The sequence below is a fragment of the Rhinopithecus bieti genome, unplaced genomic scaffold (assembly GCF_001698545.2).
Source record: "Rhinopithecus bieti isolate Rb0 unplaced genomic scaffold, ASM169854v2 scaffold_23898, whole genome shotgun sequence".
Lineage (NCBI taxonomy): Eukaryota > Metazoa > Chordata > Mammalia > Primates > Cercopithecidae > Rhinopithecus > Rhinopithecus bieti.
Genome location: NW_016811065.1, coordinates 1,524,116 through 1,543,591, shown reverse-complemented (window position 1 = coordinate 1,543,591; position 19,476 = coordinate 1,524,116). Strand labels below are relative to the sequence as shown.

General features: G+C 38.1%; 1 protein-coding gene across 1 annotated transcript in view; it reads left to right on the top strand.

Annotated features, from left to right (window-relative positions):
• CUNH12orf42 (chromosome unknown C12orf42 homolog) overlaps positions 1-19,476 on the top strand; it is a 178,438-nt gene that overhangs the window by 158,009 nt on the left and 953 nt on the right. The window contains exon 5 of the mRNA XM_017893444.1: positions 15,786-16,157. Coding sequence (XP_017748933.1) covers positions 15,786-16,157 — 372 coding nt within the window. The remainder of the gene's footprint in view (positions 1-15,785; positions 16,158-19,476) is intronic.

Here is a 19,476-nt window from a genome sequence, read left to right as displayed (position 1 = left end):
TATATATATATATATATGCATCTACAGGGCACTAGACATGGTTCTAGGCACTTTATAGCCAGCATAGAAGATTGCTTCTACCAATGAAAAGTTGGGCAGCCTTAATTTCTGTAAGCCTATTTCTTCATCATCTGCAGAATGGAACAAATAGAATGGAACTGAGCAGTATTTTATAACCAGTAGGAAATATGCAATTATGCATTATTGTTACCTGGGGCATTGTCATTGTTACTTTTGGTTTTTTAATTCATTAAGAGATGGTAATAAGTTTGGCCATATTTATGAGGATAAAACAAGTCTTCACAACTTATTGAAGTATCTTTTTCATAAACATTCCATTTTTTTAAAGAGAAATAACAGATGAACTTAATGCATTCTTATGAATGTGGACATTTGTGGTGGTGAGACCAGTTTAAACGTTTTTAAAAAATGCAGTTTTAGTTAATGAAATACAATAATAGCAACTAGTTTTGTTAAAGTTATTTCGATTAGACATTACAGAGATCTATCTGAAGTACACTGGCCAAAAATGGAGGTGGCTCATACATCCAAAGCACATGGAATTTGGGGTGAGTTTGGCCTCAGGGAGGCTCTGAGCCAGGATCTTCAGCAGTCCTGAGACCTACATCTGTGCTTCTCATTCTTCCTGCATGTCATCTTCTTTTGCTCCCTGTAGCCTCTGCAGTGAAAACAGTGAAATATGAAAACATGGCCCCCAATAGCTGCCAGCATCTGCCTCCAGAAGGGAACTGAGATGTGGTCTGTTAAGTCCTAAGGAAAAAATAATTCATCAAAGTAGTCTAATTGTCCAAGTATGAGTCACTTGCACAACCTTGACCAATCAACTGTGGACAGGGGGTAGGGTATCACCTTGTGTGATTTTCCCATTGCAGCCAGAGAAGGGAAGACTCTAGAGTAAGGAAGTTCTCATTTAAACCACTTAGAGTAGTAGGATCATTGGCTTAAAGAAAGGTGTGTGTGTGTGTGTGTGTGTGTGTGTGTGTGTGTGTGTGTGTATGAGAAGACAGAATAAAACAATTACTATGTAAGTTTAATAATGCATTGCCAACCAGAAATTTTTAAAAAAACTTCCTTAAGTACTTACAATTGTTATTTGTATGTATTAATGGATTTATTTAACAACTAGAGAACACTCACAGAGTGTGGCATGCTAGGCACTGGGCTGGATTCAGAAAAGCATAAAGATGCATATTCTTCCCTCTAATAATTTACAACTTTTTTTTAACAAAAAGGTATACTCACCTAAGATGTTCAGTTACAATGTGTCCAGTGAGGATACAGCAAGAAATAACTGGAGTCATTCAGAAGACAGGGAGATTGTTGTGAGCATAAGCAGCAGATTAGATACATGCTTATTCACTAATCTTTTCCTTGTTTATTTTTTTCCAAATCTCTAAACTAGAAATAAAGTTCAACTTTTAAAAAACATGATATTTAATAACCAGAACCCCATATGTCTAATACTGAACATAGAACTGTCTCTAAGCACAATTGTCAGTTAAGAAAGCTTGCTATTTGCTATTAGGTTTAGTATTGAAATCATGTGATGTAATTTATTCAGTTCTATCATTATAGTTTGCTTTGCATAACATTTAACCAAACGAGGCGTTGTCAGTAAACTCAGGCCTTTGAGTAAGTTCTCTTTTACTAACTGTATCAACAGTGTAATTCTTACTGGTAGAAATTTCATGGATTTACTGGTCTTTACCATTAAGAAGATGCTTGAAAACTCTGAGGTGTTAAAATATGTGATTTCTCTTCTCAGTGTGGGAAATTATGCCTGTTAGAAGGAAATACTATTTGGTGTTATGATTACATGTTATTAAGTTAATATTTCAATTGGGTTGCCTGGTTATTCTAACCCCCTGTGGCCTTGAGGTATATTCCTTAACCATTATCTCTCACCATAATGTCTGCTGCTGCTTCAAAGAAGTGAAAGGATGTTTGTTGAAAGAGGATATCATCACTCAAGATCATCTGCCTTGTTGGAGTCACCTGTCAGCCTAACACATTTATGTGGACAGCAGTAGGTTCTGACAGAACTTATAATGTTTTCTTTCTTGGTTGTGAAATATGATGGATGTGCCATACCAGTGACCTTTACACAAGGCCACATGTTAATATTCAGGACCTCCCTTTTGTTGGCCTTGAACAATGGCTGTCATTAAGGAAGCTTGGTTTGCCAATATGCCCTCTGTTACGATGCTGGACCACTCCTGATTGGTCACCAGGAAGTATCATGTGCCTTTGATGGAAATGACATGGAAGATGTATGGTCAAAGTGCTGTGCTCAGCACCACTGCTGTGCGGAGGAGAAAACCACTATGACCCAAATAGCCCTGCACTTAAACAATGTCGCACCAACCAAAGACAACATATTGGGAAGAAAAATGCTTGTAAACCGCGTGTGTTAGAAGATGTATTGGCCAGACGGCCATAGGGCAATCTTTGAACTATTGAAATCTTTAGAAATATTGTTTGGTTCTGAAACAATACTTACAAACCTAATTAATCAAGCATAGATGGTTTATTTTCAGGCTTTCCACAGTGTGTTGCTTTAATGCAAGAATAGGATCTGTCGGGTTCTTTTGCTGTTTCACAGGGGCATGCAAAAACTCAGCATGTGTATTCTTGTTCATACAAGTTGAAGCTCTAAATTTCAAAATAATATCTACGTAGATCTCTGGTGATCCCTTCAGCAAAGACTAGGGTTGAGGGTAGCCTGGATTTATTTTTCAATTGTTTCTGACTCCCTGTGTGACTCTTTTCCCACTCCTCTGCTTAATTTTATTCATCAGAATTATTTATCCATAGGTTCATTTAAGAAAGGTCATCATTCCTGTTGAATTCTCTAGCATGAGGGGAAAACATTTTAGCTTTTTTCCTTAAAGAATAAACACAGTGAAGGGTTGGTTTCCTGAATATGTGCTGTTGAATGATGTGATTTAAAAGGTTCACATGTACACCCCTTCGAGTTTTAATATCAGCCCTTTTCCCATCTTAATATCATGTTTTAAAAGAGTCAGTGAGAAAATGTATGTTCTCAAGTGGGGAGAATGAAAGACTTGGAAACAGCCTCATATAAGAAAGCTAAGGTGTTGTCTGGACTAATAATGTAGGCAGGTAGCACAAGCCTTTTGTGTCTCTAGCAAGCTGTGGTTGACATAAGTTAATCATTTAGATGAAAGAATCATTCAACTACTTAATTGCATGCAAAATAGTGCTTCACCAGAGTTTTAGCATGATGTGAAATATTACACTGGGACATGGCAGTTGAATTGTGTGAGTACAATTCCTGAAGGTCAAATCCTGGTTATTCATTTAGAGGCAGATTATTGACATTGTGGATTCTCCAAGAGCTCCCCACTGTGTCCTCCAGGGCTATGTCACTATTCACCAGCTGGTTAGAATACACGGGGCAGGAGAAAGGAAAGGGACTGAAACTCAGCCCACAATTATGCAGTTTGTAAGCAATTCAGATGAAAGATTTAGTGGGAGGAGAGATGCTCAAGTTCATTCTTTGTTAGGAAAATACATATTAAAACCACAATGCAGTGCCATTTTCTACCTGACAGAGGCAAAAATTCAAAAAACAATTCAGGTAATAGCAAGTGTTGGCAAGGATATGGAACAACAGAAAACTGCATTCACTGCTTGTAGGAGTGTAAATTGGTATAAACATTTTTGGAAAACAGTGGGTATTCTACAATAAGTTTGAAGATATGCACACCTCATGACTTGGCACTCCTAGAGAAACTAGGGCATATGCACAAGAAGACATATACAAGGGTGTTCATAGAAGCCTTGTTTGTAATACTTTTTTTTTTTTTTTTTTGAGATGGAGTCTTGCTCTGTTGCCCAGGCTGGAGTGCAGTGGTGTGATCTCACTGCAACCTCTGCCTCCCATGCTCAAGCAATCCTCCTACCTCGACCTCTGGAGTAGCTAGGACTACAGGCACATGTCACCACACCTGGCTAGTTTTTTGTAATTTTTGTGGAGACTGGGTTTCGCCATGTTGCGCAGGCTGGCCTCAGACTCCTGGCCTCAAGCAATATACCCACCTTGACCTCCCAAAGTGCTGAGATTATAGATGTGAGCCACTGTGCCCAGCATGTTGGTAACATTAAAACAAAAACAATATAAGACTGGGCTTCACCCCTATGTCTGTCAGTAAGAGAATGGACAAATACATTGCGGATACTCATATAATGAAATTGAGTGAGTCTGGGGCTATTTATTTTCTTTATGTATATGTTAACATGGGTATATGTATACCCTTTTGTACATATGATATTAAGTTGTAATGTGTGAAATGGCCTATATTTGACCATTTTTGACCTACAAAATAACAATTTCTTGTGGTAACATAGTGTCTCAAAAAATAAATAAATGAAGTTCATTAAAGAAAAAAATGCTCAGTGTAGTTAAAAAAAACTACTGAGAAACTCATAGGCTTATTAAAATTGGAGAAGACTTTGGAAATCATTTTTATTTTTCTGTAGATGGGGAAACCAAGGCCTAGAGACATTCATTCAATGAATCAATGTATCAACAAGAACCAAATGCTCTGGCTCTCAGATCAGTGTTTTTAAAATTATATCTCATGTTTGAAACAGTTTGTAGTCTAGCCCAGACATTTAAAAATAAAACATTCCAATATAAATCTGTGTCCCTAGGCTGGAGATTTTCTGTGATTTACATGCAACTGAATAAGGCTGATGATGTCATAGGGAAGAGGTGATATCGTGGGAGGAGGATGAACTACATCTGAATACTCTGCAGTCATCTTCTGTTGCACGACGAGAGGCTGACCCATGTGTCCCTTTACTAGGAGAGAGGGGGTGGTTGAGTGATGTTTGGAGAAAGAATATACTTCTCTCAGAAGAAGAAAAAGGCACATTTATACTTAGCAGAGTACCTGAGCTATGAAAAATGCCTGTTCCTCTTGTAGCAACTTTACTTTCCCACATCCATGGCAGACATCGGTAATTGCTCCATGAACCAAGACACAGCCCTAGAAACGCTTCTTGAAAAATTGGTGCCACAACCAATTTTGGGGGACTGGTGTTTGAGAGGCAACTTGTTTGCCACCTTTGATGGGGGCAAGCCACTGTGGTGACTAGAGCTGAAACGAGTGACTATACTGAGCAATGTGGACCAATCTCTGAGGAAAGATAAGTGAAGTGGTTACCCCAGGGAACTCTGCAGAAGAGGATGGAGATGATGTGGCAACATGGAGAAGGGTGACACTATAATACTGAAGAGCATTCATTGGAGAGATGAGGGATTCATTCATTCGTTGTTGTTTTTTTTTCCAGTATAAGTTTTTGAGAATTTACTATGTGCTGAGTGCTTGCAATATGGCTCAGAGCTGGTACTTACCCTCATGGTGCTTACATTCTAGTGAGGGAAATGAACATTAAACTTGTGAACAGTTACACATATGGTATATGGTTAATCAAATAAAAATTAAGCAGGAAAAGGAGACATGACGGAGGTCACAGGGGGCTTTTTTGGCATGAAAAGGCAGTAAGCTCTTTGAGGAGCAGTTACCTTTTAGATCAATCAAGAAGGAGACAAAAAAAGATTTCATATTATTTATTCCTTCTCCAAGTCCTTTCTTTTTTATTTAGATGAGTTTATGATCTATGTTATTTTCCCTTTTCCCTAAAAACTTCTTTTATCCTCTCCTGTGGGCAAATAGGCTGGCAATGAATTTCTCATTTTGTGTGTATCTAAAACAGTCTTAGTTTTTCTTTTAGTGCTGAAGGATAATTTTACTGGATATAGAATTCTGGGTTGATGTTTTCTGTTTTTCAGTAGTTTAAATATTTTATTCCACTGTTTTCTTGCTTTCATGATTTCTGATGAGAAGTCTACTGTAATCTGGTTTTAATTAAATTTTAAATTGACAAATAAAAATAGTGTATGTGTATATATACTATTTATATCAGTATATATATTGGTATCAGTATATATATATACACACACACAGTACTATATGTGTATATATATGTATATACTGTATTAGTACTGTGTGTGTATGTGTATATATATACTGCATCAGTGCATGTGTGTGTGTATATATAAAAATATTTTGTCTGTGTGTGTGTATGTGTGTATCTATAGTGTGAAGTGTGATGTTTTGAAATATATATACCTGTGGAATGGCCCAATCAAGTTAATTAACTTATGTATTATTTTACATACTTATCATTTTTTGTGGTGAAGCCACTTAGAATTTACCCTCTTAGCGATGTTCAAAACACAATACGATGTTATTAACTGTAGTCACCATGTGGTTCAGTAGATCTCTCACTGTAACTGTTATCCGCGTTCTTCTATAAGGTGTATATTTTCTAAATATAAATTTAGAAAATTTAATATAAATTTAGAAAAGGTGTAAATTTTCTAAATGTCCTCTAAGATGTCTGGATCTACTGTTTTGTGCCTGTCATTAATTTTAGGAAGTTCTTAGCCATAATTACTTTATATATTTTTTTCTGTTCCATTCTCTTCCTCTGTTTCTCCTTCATGTATTCCAATTATGTATATGCTGCACCTTCGAAAATTGTCCCGCAGTTCTTGTATGTTGTTTTTTTTTTTTTTTTCTCTTTCCATTTTAGTTTGGGAAGTTCGTATTGACCTATCTTCAAGTTCACTGATTCTTTGGCCATGTCTAATCTACAGATGAACTCATCGAAGGCATTTTTTATTTCTGTTACAGTGTTTTTTATTTATAGCATTTCTTTTTGATTCTGAGTTTTCATCATTCTGTTTACCTTGCCATCTGTTCTTTTATGTTGTCTACTTGTTCTGTTAGAGCCCATATTAATTGTAGTTATTTTAAATTCTTTATTTGAAAATTCCAACATCCATGTCATATCTGAATTTGGTTCTTATGCTTACTTTGTCACTGTAGCCTGTATCTTTTTGTGCCTTTTGGTATGCCTCATAATTTTTATTGAAAACCAAGTGTGATGTATCAGGTAATAGAAACTGGGATAAACAAATCTTTAGTATGAGGTTTTATGTTAATCTGGCTAGATGTCGGGTTGTGTTTAATGTTTGTTGTAGCTGTAGGGGCCAGAGGCTTCAAATTTGTCCAGTGTTCTTTCTTTTTCCTATTTTCTGGACTTTGGGATTCCCTAACTACCCTTTCACACAGAAAGGCTGCATCTTGCAACATATTTAGTTGTAATCCACTGTTATTCTGAATCCCTGTGGGTGTGATGATAAGGTATGGATTGAGGGGAAAGATTCTATAATCTTGTAATTAAATCTCAGTCTTTTAGTAAGTGTGCCTGTGACCTTCACAAGTGTTTCTTAGCATTTTTTTCTCCCTCTTAGGTAAGTAAGACAAGAAGGGTAAAGGGGGCTGGAGTGGGAAAGATTCCCTTCCCTCAGCTGGAACAAGGCCCTGATATGCTTTTGTTACGAAGAATTCCCTGGCCATGTTTCACAATGATTACTCTTCTCTTCCTCCTGTCAAATCCATGAAGGAATCTTTTTCAGACTTTCACCTTGGGAAACTGGTGGAGTTCCTTGAGGCAAAACTCACTAAAATATAGATTCTCTCTAAACCTGCTCCCCAGGTTTCTTCTCAAGCTACCTGATAACTAGCCTCCTACAGCTCATCAAATTTACCTTTTAAATATTCCTACCAGTTTACGGTTCCAGAGGCTTCTGCTCTAGGTAAACAGATCCTGGTTTGACTATTTGGATTCACCACACAAAACTACCAGGCACATCAAAGTTTCCATCACCTTTTACTGGGCAACTGCCAACTGCCTTCTAACCTGCTTCTGCTCTCAAAACCCTTGGTTGCTTTCTATCGCATGTTGTGCAACATCCCAACACCTCTCCTGCCCTTCCCCTCCATCCATCGGGACTGTTCTCAGTTCTAAAAACACGTCTGTCTTTGTCAGGCTGGGATACTCTTTTTTTCCACTCCTGAAGTGACTAAACCCTTTTCAGCCTTCAGGCTAGTCTCAGATTAAATATCATCTTCACTGATCTCCACTCATATTTCTCTGTCTCAGTACCTTGTTTTTCATTAATATCACTCACTACTATTTATAACCATGTAATTGTGGCCTGCTTTTGCCACCTTCCCCTATAGATTGCAAGCCCCACGAGGGCATACATTTGCCTTATTCTGTCATATCTCCAGGATCAGGTACAGGACAAGGCACATAGTAGGCATTCAATAAATATTTTTGAATGAAGATATGTATAAGGTGAGGCAAATCCTGCATGGATGAAAATGATATAATTTTCTACTTGAGTCCTTGCTACTGAAAGAGGTCATTCAGGAGCTACAGAGGGAGAGAGGAAAGAATAGTTTCAGTAACAACAACAACGATAATAACAGCTAAGACTTGTTGAGTACGTCCTATGTGCCAGGTACTGCTCCAAACTCTTGTTAAGTTTAATTCATTTAATCTGTATACCAATCATGTGTGATAGACATTATCATTATTTTTATTTTATGAATGGGAAAGCTGAGGCAGAGAACACTTAATTAGCTGGGCCTAGGTAACACAGCCGGGAAGGGGAAAAGCATAGATTTGACTTGAGCCCTCTGGGTCCAGTGCTCGTGCTCTTGGCCTCCAACCTCTGCCACCTCTTGGGTGTGGTGTATCTCAGACTCTTCCTTCGCTTCAGTCCTATAAACTTAAAAATGACTTTCACTCCCCAGTTAGCTGAAAAGCTGAGTAGGAGATGGCAGCCTTCATTAAACCCCATTATGTGGTCTAAGAATACTTTCTAAAGCCTAACACTGGAGTTTTAGCATTAATAGAAAACCTATTTGAGGTTTATGTTGAACTTCAGATATGCTGGAGATGAAATCAATTAGCTTCAAACTCTGATTTGTGCCTAGAGAGAAAGGCAAAATGAGCTTTGGGGAATTAATTGTCTCTGTTTCATTTCTCCTTTTAGGACAATTGCCTCTAGTTTTTTCATAACATGAATATGCTAGAGTTACAAGCATGAGAGAGAGGAAAAGACAGAGTGGAAAAATGAACACATAGAAGTTATTTTTTAAGGGATGGCTACAAGAAGTGGGTGTGAAGTGATTACCTCGCTAGTATCTCAGAGGGGCTGAAAGTACAGGAGTTATCATACTTGTCTTTTTCTATTGAATCAAAACTGAAAATGAATACATCAGCATTTGTCATGATTTATCCTGAACTGCTTTGCAGCTCAAAGGGAATGAGAAGTTGTTTCTGTAAAATACATTCTTTATTTTATTGTACCTTGAAATCATCTGCCACAATATTACTTCAAATAAAATTGGCAACAGATGGAAGTCCTGTGCTGCAAAATAAGACACAGAGATGCTTACACATTAAAAGAACTAGCAAAACTTGAATATTTGGAAGAATTTTTTAACAACCAAAACACCAAAAAAAAAAAAAAAAAAAAAAAAACCCAAGTGTATCAGTAGTTGGGAAAAGTCGTGCCCTTGTGTCAGTAGCCTGAGGAAGCTGGAGGACATGGTTAAGAATGTTGGACCTCGAGAGGCAGATAGTTTAAACTCTGATCCTTCTCATTTTATTCGTTGGAACTTTGGGCAATGTAGAGAGTACTAGACCTTTTAAAGATATCATTTCTTCTTCTGTATGTTAGAAATAATGCTCATAGCATTTTCTGTGGGCCAAGGCATGGACAATAGAGCAGGGCCTGGCCAATGGTCAGTGCCCAGCGTTTGTTAGCTGTTAGCACCATGACCACTTGCATCCACCTCACTTCATGAAGCCCAGTTCTTGGGAGTCACGCATATCCTCTGGCACTACTGGCATTGATTGTGTAGTAGAAAACAAAACTAGCCCCAAATTTTAAGACCTGGATCTTAACTCAGCTTCTTCACTGCCTAAGAAGGGGGTGTAACAAGACACTTCCTCTCTTTGAATCTGTTTCCTCCTCAGTAACATGAGTAAGCCAGAGAGTTTTTGTGAGGCTCAAGTGGAGTTATTGGTATGAAAACAAAATGTAAAGAAACATGCAAGTTGTAAAGGAGCAAATAATGCTGGTTTCTGAAATGAGGACCATCTATAGAAAGACACCTGAGGAGAAAGACTTCACCGATTTTATAGCTCTAGTGTATTCATGATTGTTTGACTGAACAAAAATGATAACAGCCCCTGAAATCTCTGATGAGTGACTGAGATCAGTGGCTCCCTGCCCTGATTATACGTTTTCATCACTGAAAGACTTAGCATGAACAGATACTAGGATCCCACTCTCAGTGATTGGTCAAGGATGGGAGCACGTGTTTATATTTTTAAAAGCATGTCAGGTATTGTCTGATGTGCAGCCAGGATTGAGAAATACTCTATTCGATGCAAGAGATGTGTCACGTAACAAAAAGCACTGGACTTTAAGTCATGGGCTATGGATTTTGGCTCAAGTTCTGTCACTGTCTAGAATGGTAAATTTGAAAAATTATAAATAATACTATTAATAAAAGCCATTGGAGATTGCAAAAGGACTTTCCATTTCCAACAGTCTCTGTTTCTGGTTGTTTAATGCTAAGACAACTGGTTGCTCTAGCCATCTAGGCAACCTGGTAGTTGTAGTTGTATCATAGAGGCAATCCAAAACTCATTCAGGGGTCTGAAATACTAGAAGGTTCTGGTTTGCTGAAGTTCATTTTGCAATAAATCAGCTGATCAACTTAGTCTTAAAATGATCACTTCTATTGGCCTAGGTAATCATTGGGGTAGTACCTAGCATATGGTAGAAGCTATAAATATTGATTGAATAACTAAATAAATAAGCGCAGTCATCACCTGTCCCAACATCATACCTGGTGGCTTTAATAATTATTCCCTATACTTAAGTATAAGGAATACACACACACACACAGACATACACACACATGCACATGCACACACACATAATGCCTGTTAATATTGCAAATACAAAGTTACTTTCTCTTCTGAGAAGCAGTGAACTCTTTAATGCACAGATCATAAGATCCAGTTCCCTGGAGGTATTTAAACAGAGGTGGATATTGAAGTTGGTGGGGGCTCAGCCTCAGATGACTTTTAAGGTCTCTTTCAACCCATAACTCCTGGAATGTGAAAGTGTGTAAAGTACCTCAGGCCTTCCATCTTGTTCGTGGCATTTGAACAGCAGAACAAGGGCAGATAGAATGCTATTGGTTCTAGTGTTATTTGTTTTCCTTTAAGATCAAGAGATCCAGTGCTACTGTTTTGAAAAATTCTAAATGTTTCTCTGCATTTGGGAAAGCCTGCTAAATTTGTCTACCATTTCAAATTCTGGTAGACATTTTTTTAAGATGAAATGAGGCAACCAATTAAAGTGGAAATGAAAAGCCTAACGTTTTGGAGGTAGACCAGATTTCTAGAGTTCTAAAATCTGCTTGCGCACAGGGTTTGCAAATGCATTCCCACTGTTCAAAGCTGAATATTTATAAAATCATGTTCTGGAGTGAAGATTCTATGAAAGGAGGTAATTGATAGTGTGGCCTTTACAAGGCTGGCATAGGCCAAAGACACAAATTGGTGGCCTCTGATGATTCCAAGAACAGTTGTGTTTTGTGTATCTCACACTACATTTAAAAAATCCAAAATGTTACCAACATTTAAAACTCAGAGGTTTTCACATGCATAAAAATTATATTTCTGCTTTTCCTAAAAATCTAGAAAGACTATTATGCATTGCTGTAAAGAAATACCTAAGACTGGGTCATTTACAAAGAAAAGAGATTTAATTGGCTCCTGAGAAGGGGAAATAGGCAAGTCCCATGGCAAAAGTAGGAGCAAACGAGAGAGAGAGAGAGAGAGAGAGAGAGAGAGAGAGAGAGAGAGAGAGAGTAGGAGAGGAGGGGAGGAGGGGCCACACACTTTTAAATGACCAGATCTCAGGATAACTCACTCACTGTCAGAAGAACAGCACCAGAGTGATGGTGCTACACCATTCATGAGAAATCTGTCCCCATTATCCAATCACCTCCCACCAGAGCCCACCTCCAACACTGAGGATTGCAATTCAGCATGAGATTTGGGTGGGGTACAAATATACAAACTATATCAACTGTCTACAGTGGACCCACATTCTCTCATGGCAATAAAAGATAGGATCTGAAGGTCTCTGGCCCCTTATACTGGGACATATCACCCCAGGGTATCCCCACTTGGACCCTTCTTTCATTTCTGTCATCCGCCTGGCCACTGAAGGCATTTGCTTTGGTCTCCCCTCTCAGACAAAACTGTGACTCAGGAGGGCTGGCATGGCCAACACCCTCCTTTCCATTTGACTGTGCCTTGAATGCAGGGAATATATGTCTTGCTACAAGTTGTTACACTCCAGCAGCGTTGCTTCTACTTGGTAGAACTCAAGAACCATCAACTTATCCTGCTCCCATTTCACACCTACCAATTCCTGGTTTTCCCTCTTTTCTATCCCCCAAATCTGGGCACTTTTCTTTTTTTTTTTTTTTTTTTTTTTTTTTTTTTTAGTGAAAAGGGCTGGTATTAATAATTACGGTTGACCCCTGAACAAGGCAGGGGATAGGTGCTGACCCCTCATACAGTTGAAAATCTGCATATAATTTTTGACTCCCCCAAAACTTAGCTACTAGTAGTCTTCTGTTGACTACAAGCTTATTGATAACATAAATAGTCGATTAACATATATTTTGTATGTTATATGTATTATATACTTATAATACAATAAAGTAAGCTAGAGAAAAGAAAATGTTTTAAAGAAAATCGTAAAAAATATATTTACTATTCATTAAGCGGAAGTGGATCATCATAAGGGTCTTCAACTTTGTCTGCACATTGAGTAGGCTGAGGACGAGGAAGAAGAGGAGGGGTTGGTCTTGCTACCTCAGGGGCAGCAGAGGCAGAAGAAAATTCCCATATAAGTGGACCTGCTCAATGCAAGGGTCAACTGTACTCTGGGACAACATGTGTAAATTGGAGCTATTGTAGGTGTAATAGTTTTCTAGGGCTGCTATAACAAAGCATCACAAGCCACCTGGCTTAAAACAACATAAATTTATTTTTTCACAATTCTGGAGACCAGAAGTCCAAACTTACGTATCAGCAGGGTTTTCTCTTTCTGGAGATTCTGAAGGAGAAAGCCATTCAGTGCCTCTTTCCTAGCTGTTAGTGGTTGTTGGTGATACTTGGGGTTCCTTGGCTTGTAGGTACACCCCTCCAATCTCTGCCTTCCTCATCACATGAGATTCTTCCTGCATGGCTGTGTCTCTGTTTTCTTTTCTTATTAGGACACCAGTCATATTGGATTAAGGACCACCATTTTAGCTTAATTATCATTGCAAAGACCTGATTTCCAAATAAGGTTATAGGTTACAGGTTACAGGAGGTTAGGACCGCAACGTATCTTTTAAGGGACACAATTCGTATCATAGCAAGCTAGGTCATTTGTTCATGCTACCTCAGGCCCAATGCCTTCCTGAAAATTGCCCTTTATTTGTCCAGACAATTCTACTCAACACCTCACCCAATCAGATCCCAAAGCTCTAAACACTTATCCTTCCTCATCCTGCTTCCTCCATGAATGATCTCATTCCATGTTACTCTTAGGCAACAGGTCATCTGATTAAATAAAGGTAAGGAATGCTAAACTACACTGACTCTCTAAAGTTTATCTGCACTGTCTAATTAAAGATGATTTCTGAATTATAAGAGTAAAACATATTCAGTGCATAAAATTTGAATATTACATAGAAGCTACCCAGAGTTTGAATTATACCTCTGAGAAACAACTGTTAATTTGATTTTCTTCCAGTTTTTATTCTTTGCCTCTTAAAAATCAAAATTGTATAATTTTATGTATCGTTATAATTAAGCATTTTTTCCATGTAAACTCTAGTGTACTATATAATGTTCAATATTTGTTAAGTGTTTTCTAAATGCCAACTACTACCCTAAGTACTTTATGTGCATTATCTAATCTACTATTAATAGTTATAATATTCTTAGAGGTAGATATGATTATTCCTATTTTACGAATGAGAAACTGAGGCAGAGTAAACCTAGAGAATTTTTTCTAGGCTACACAGCTAGTATTTCATAGAATCAGGATTTAAATCCAGCTCACCAAGCTTCAGAGCTTGCACTCACAGCACTGTGAAGAATATCTTAGAAATGAACCATAATTCGTTTTGATTTACACAGAAGCAAGAATCTCAAAAAGAATTGGCTTGGGTAATAAGGAAAAGGCAAATGAATCTTTCCATCCCTTTTACAGCACCTCTTTCCCCAAAAGAGATCTCAACACTCAAATCTCAATCCTACATTTGCATGCACACACAAGCACACACCTACACACACATGTGCGGACACATGCATGCCCCTCTACCATTCATCTAGTTGTAAATCTAGGGAATTATTCTTCCCTTTTTCTGTGTGCCTCTTCCTCCCATAATCAACCCACTACCAAATTGGCTAAGAAGCCAGATTTGCTTCTTAGATACATCTTTAAACTGTCTATCTCCATCTCCTCCAGGTCACCATCACCGGTGGCAGGGAAATGTAGCATTGCACCAGCTCTGCTCATTAATATCTTTGACAGTTGGGAACTTTTTCTCCTATTTACTTTCTACTGAGAAGTTAGAAATGTAGATACGAATGGTTTGAGTTGACACAGTACGCTGTCAGTTTCCCAATGGAAATGAATTAGGTAAAGGAACCCACATCAACTGCTGGATAAGAATCAGTGTGGGTGGTTTAGCTCTTTTCTCTCTGTGCTCTTTACAATATTCTAAGGCAGTTTTAAGCAATTGAGATTTTTTTTTACCTTCTGACAGTGCATCAAAAGGAGTGGCTTGAGCAGTCAGTATTGGGCTATGGGGTTGACAGATCTGGATTCAAGTTTCAACTCGGCTAATTATTTGTGTAACCTTTAGCAAGCTACTTGTTGTAAGCCTTTATTGGTTTCTTACGACCACTGTAATAAATTACCACAAAATTGGTAACTTAAAACAACAGAAATGTATTCTCTCAGTTTGGGAAGCTGCAAGTCTGAAATCAAGGTGTTCACGGGTCTGTGCTTCTTCTGAAGCCTCTAGGGTAGCGTCTTCCTTGTGGCTTCTTCCATCGCCTGGTAGCCCAGGTGTTCCTTAGCTTACAGCAGCATATCTCCAATATCTGTCCCCATCTTCACCTGGGTCTTCCCTCTGTGTCTTTGCCTTCACATGGCGTTCTCTTGTGTGTCTCAGTTTCCTTTTCTTGTAAGGACTCCAGTCTTATCAGATTATGGCTCACCCTAATCCAGAATGACTTCATCTTAATTTGGTTACGTCTTCAAAGACCCTATTTCCAAATAAGGTCACATGCGCAGGTGCTGGGGGTGAAGACTTTAATATATTCTCTTTTGCAGGGAGGGGAGGGGGTGAACACAATTCAACCCATAAGCCTCAAAATTAGCTTTCTGACCCGTGCAAGAAAGATAGTAATACTACCTGCTAGATATGGTTCTTGTGAGGATTCAGTGACACACATGTCTGAGCCCTCACACAGTACCTTCAACATAACCAGAACTCAGCACAAACATCCCCAGTCTTCTACCTCCCTTTCCAGACCCTCCCCTCCTCTTCTTCTCCTACTCAGCTACCCCAGTCTGTCATTTTTGTTTACTCAGAGTAGAAACACAAAACAAGCAACCATAAGTTTACCTATTTCCTGACTGCATCCTTCCTGCCATTAATTTAGCAGGTGTTTTTGGTGAATTTTCAAAGGAATGTGTTTACCTTTCACAGTGTTTCCAGAAAGGACTCAAAGTTCAGTGGCGTGTAAAAGACTACTTTGTACTTGCCAGTACATAGTCCCCAGGTCTTCTGTAAGCACAGTTTCTTTGGATGAAAAAAGCTGTGAAGAAACCCGTTCCTCTCCAGCACCATCTGGAGACACTGATGAGGCCCCATTGATTTTCACTGCCAGTGGAGAAACTGAGGAGAGAGCCAGAGGAGCACCCAAGCAGGCTTGGAACAGTTCACTTTTGGAACAACTGGTAAAAAAGCCCAATTGGGCACACTCAGTAAATCCTGTTCACCTGGAGGCTCAGGGCATCCACATCAATAGACACACAAGGCCTAAGGGTCAGCCCTTGAACAATCCCAAGAAAAATTCTGGTAAGTATCACATTGTGGTTACTGATTTTCCTTGTTTCAGCTGGTCACATTTTGTTTTCAACTTCAATATAAACAGAAAAAATATTGATTTCATGGCCAGTCCTATTCTAGAAGGTACCGTAAGAACTATAGTAGCCAGTCCTCAATGAAAGTCTCCTTGTTGCCAAGTACTATATTGGAGGAGAGAACAGGTGTGAGTCGATGACAGGTAATTTGATGATTCAGTTATTGCACCTGACAATGACAGCTATTATCATCACAATTCCAGCCCCACTTATTAAGCTTTCACCATGTGCCAGACACTGTGCTGGGCATTTTATATTATTTTACGAAATCTTAATATAATATTCAGGCAGATCATACTATTATCCCCATTTTACAGACAAGGAAGTTGTGAATTCATAGCACAAGATACAGGAGGAATGATTCAAAGTAAGGACATGGCCCAGAAGGGATAAGTTTTGGAAGCAGAAAGAACTGTGCTCAAATAACAGCTCTCTCCCATCTCAGCTCTGTAACCATTACAAAGTCCCATAAATGTTTTTGCAGCCCAGTTTTTTCATCTGTAAAAAATGACAATTATCACTTCAAATTAAATGATTTATATAAATAAAATTTCCTGAACATAGTAAGGGCTTCATGGGGGTGGTGATGATGGTCGTGGTACTTACGGTGCTGATGTTCAGACTGGAGGAGAGAAAATCTAAGGAAAAAAAAATTGCGGATCTCCAAATATTCCAAGAGTTGTCACGTAGAAGAGGGATGAGACTGATGTTACATACTCTTTTCATTTATAGCAAGCTTGTCTGACTCATGGCCTATGGCTTTGTATGTGGCCCAACACAAATTTGTAAACTTTCTGAAAACATGAGATTATTTGTGAGTTTTTTTTTTTTTCTCATTAGCTATCATCAGTGTTAGTGTATTTTATTTATGGCCCAAAACAAGACACTTTTTTTCTTCCTATGTGGCCCAGGGAAGCCAAAAGATTGGACAGCCCTGCTTTATAGGGCCCTTTTGAGATAGGCTCCCTCCACATGTTTGTACAGTTTGTTGGAATTTACCAGAAGACAAAAGAGATAGATTTTGACTCAATACAAAGGAGAACTTTCTTTGAACTAGAAGAGAATGTACTGCATGGGCTAGAAGTGCTCAAACAGGGGGCTGGGAGACCTTCTTCCAGAAAGGCTATGTCAGAGATTGCTCTGTTTCTGGGAGCTGGGCCTGGTGATGAGAAACAGAAGATGCTGGTTGGCTAACACTTTTGAATTCTTACTATGAACAAGGCAATATGTTGAAATTGGAATGTACATCTTCAGTTTTGATCCGCATGACCTTCCTCTGAGATAGAAACTGTTATTTTCCTATGGTTTAGTGCAGAATCCAGGTCAGAGTATTTCTGGATCCAGGTTCTAAATATGACTATAGTGACTCTTGAGCACTGAGCACTTGCCATGTGCTTGATGCTCAACATTTTGTCAGGTTCTTTCCTCCAATTCTTAGCTAGTTTCCTTTCTCATTTCAAGTCTTTGACTTGAAATGTCACCTACTTAGCTCTTTCTCAAATTCCTGTCTCAGTTTATTTTTCATCATAGAATTTATTACCAGCTGGCACTTAAAATTTATTCATTCACTTACTTGTTATTCTGCTTCTCCTCCCTACTTTTTATTGCCTGCCATGTTCCCTTTGTATCCCCAAGGTCTAGAATACTGCTGAGCACATACTGGGCATTCAAATATTACTAAATGAATGAACAAACTTAATCTCACTAGCAACCCTGTGAAGTAGGTAATATAACTCCCATCTTTCGGGTAAGGACAAAGACTTAGGCCAGGTCATGTGCCAAGATTTGAATCTATGAAGTCCTGACCCCAGAGCTTCATTTCATTATACCACACTGTCCCTTTAAGATAGTTTGTTGCAAAATGTATCATTCCTAAATTGCTTTCAGGGAAGGACATTTCTATTTTTTTTTTTTTTTTTTTTTGGCTCAAAACATAGGAAAGCATATCCTGTCTAGGTCATGCCCTGTTGCTCCAAACTCCAAAGCTACATCAGTGTTCTCTAGTGGATTCTTCTTGCACTGAATATTGTTGGCACTGAATGGTCCATCTGACAGGGCCAGAAATCCAAATCAACAGCTATTAAGCACCTAGTGTTCACAAAGCAACACGCTTGAAAGTTTTCATTTACTTGGAGATATTAAAATGCCATTCTACCTTTATTTCAGGAAGTGATTCCTGCATTGGGAAATTCAGATTCACAAAAAAATTTTCACTGTTTGACTTGGGCATGTGGCATGTGCAGAGGGAGGTACTCAGTACATACTAGGCATAGAACAGAGTGTGATGAACTAAACTGAATTATATAAAGATAGACTGACTGTTTGACAACCACTGTTAGGAAGGTACTATTCATTTTAATTCTTTTACATATTTTTTGAATTTTGGAATGATCTGAGTTGCTCCAAATATTCTAGACATCTATGTGCTATTAAAACCTTTTGAAAGCTTCTAGAAAGTGATTTAAAGCACATAAATTATCTTAAGTCACTACTGAAGAATTAGACTTTAATTTGTGTAGGTCAATGGGCAGAATTTCTCAGGTAAAAGCTTCATGATTTATATATGCATTTATATATAAATCTTGGAGTTTATATATGCAATGTATTATATAATATGGAAGTTTATATATATATGAAAATGTAGGTAAATATATATGTGTGAATATATATATATTCACACACACACATATAGCAGTCTTGGCTATGTTGTAAGAAAACCACATCTTTTGTATGGAAAAATTATTTCGTTGGGCAAAGAAAGAAAACATCAAACTTATTAGTATTAGTGGATATGTGTGTGTTATGTAGACCCAGTCTTAGGTTAATTTACTGTTTGTTTTAATCTTCAGCTGGTTTGAAGTTTCCAATAAAACTAATGAAGTAACAGCCTCTTGTTTTTTTAAAAAATCATCAGTTGACAGTCTACAGGGACTGTAGACACATTTGCTTTCACATATCCATTAGTAACTACACTTGACAATTTTCCATTCACAAACTTTCCCCTCATTTAGAAGTTCGAGCCCTATTTTAGCCACTGATTCTTCTGTGTCTCTCTCTTTGGGGGTTTTGAACAGTTTTCCTTGAAATAGAAAGTTTTCTGAGGATTATGCAAAAGCTATATATATATATTGAGGCGTTGGGGAGGTGGTTTCAAAGAACAGGAAGGGAATAGATAGCATTTTTGTTTTCTTAGAGAAATATGGGGAGGCAGGTGAGGATCATGTCAGGGTTTTATTTATTTATTTATTTATTTA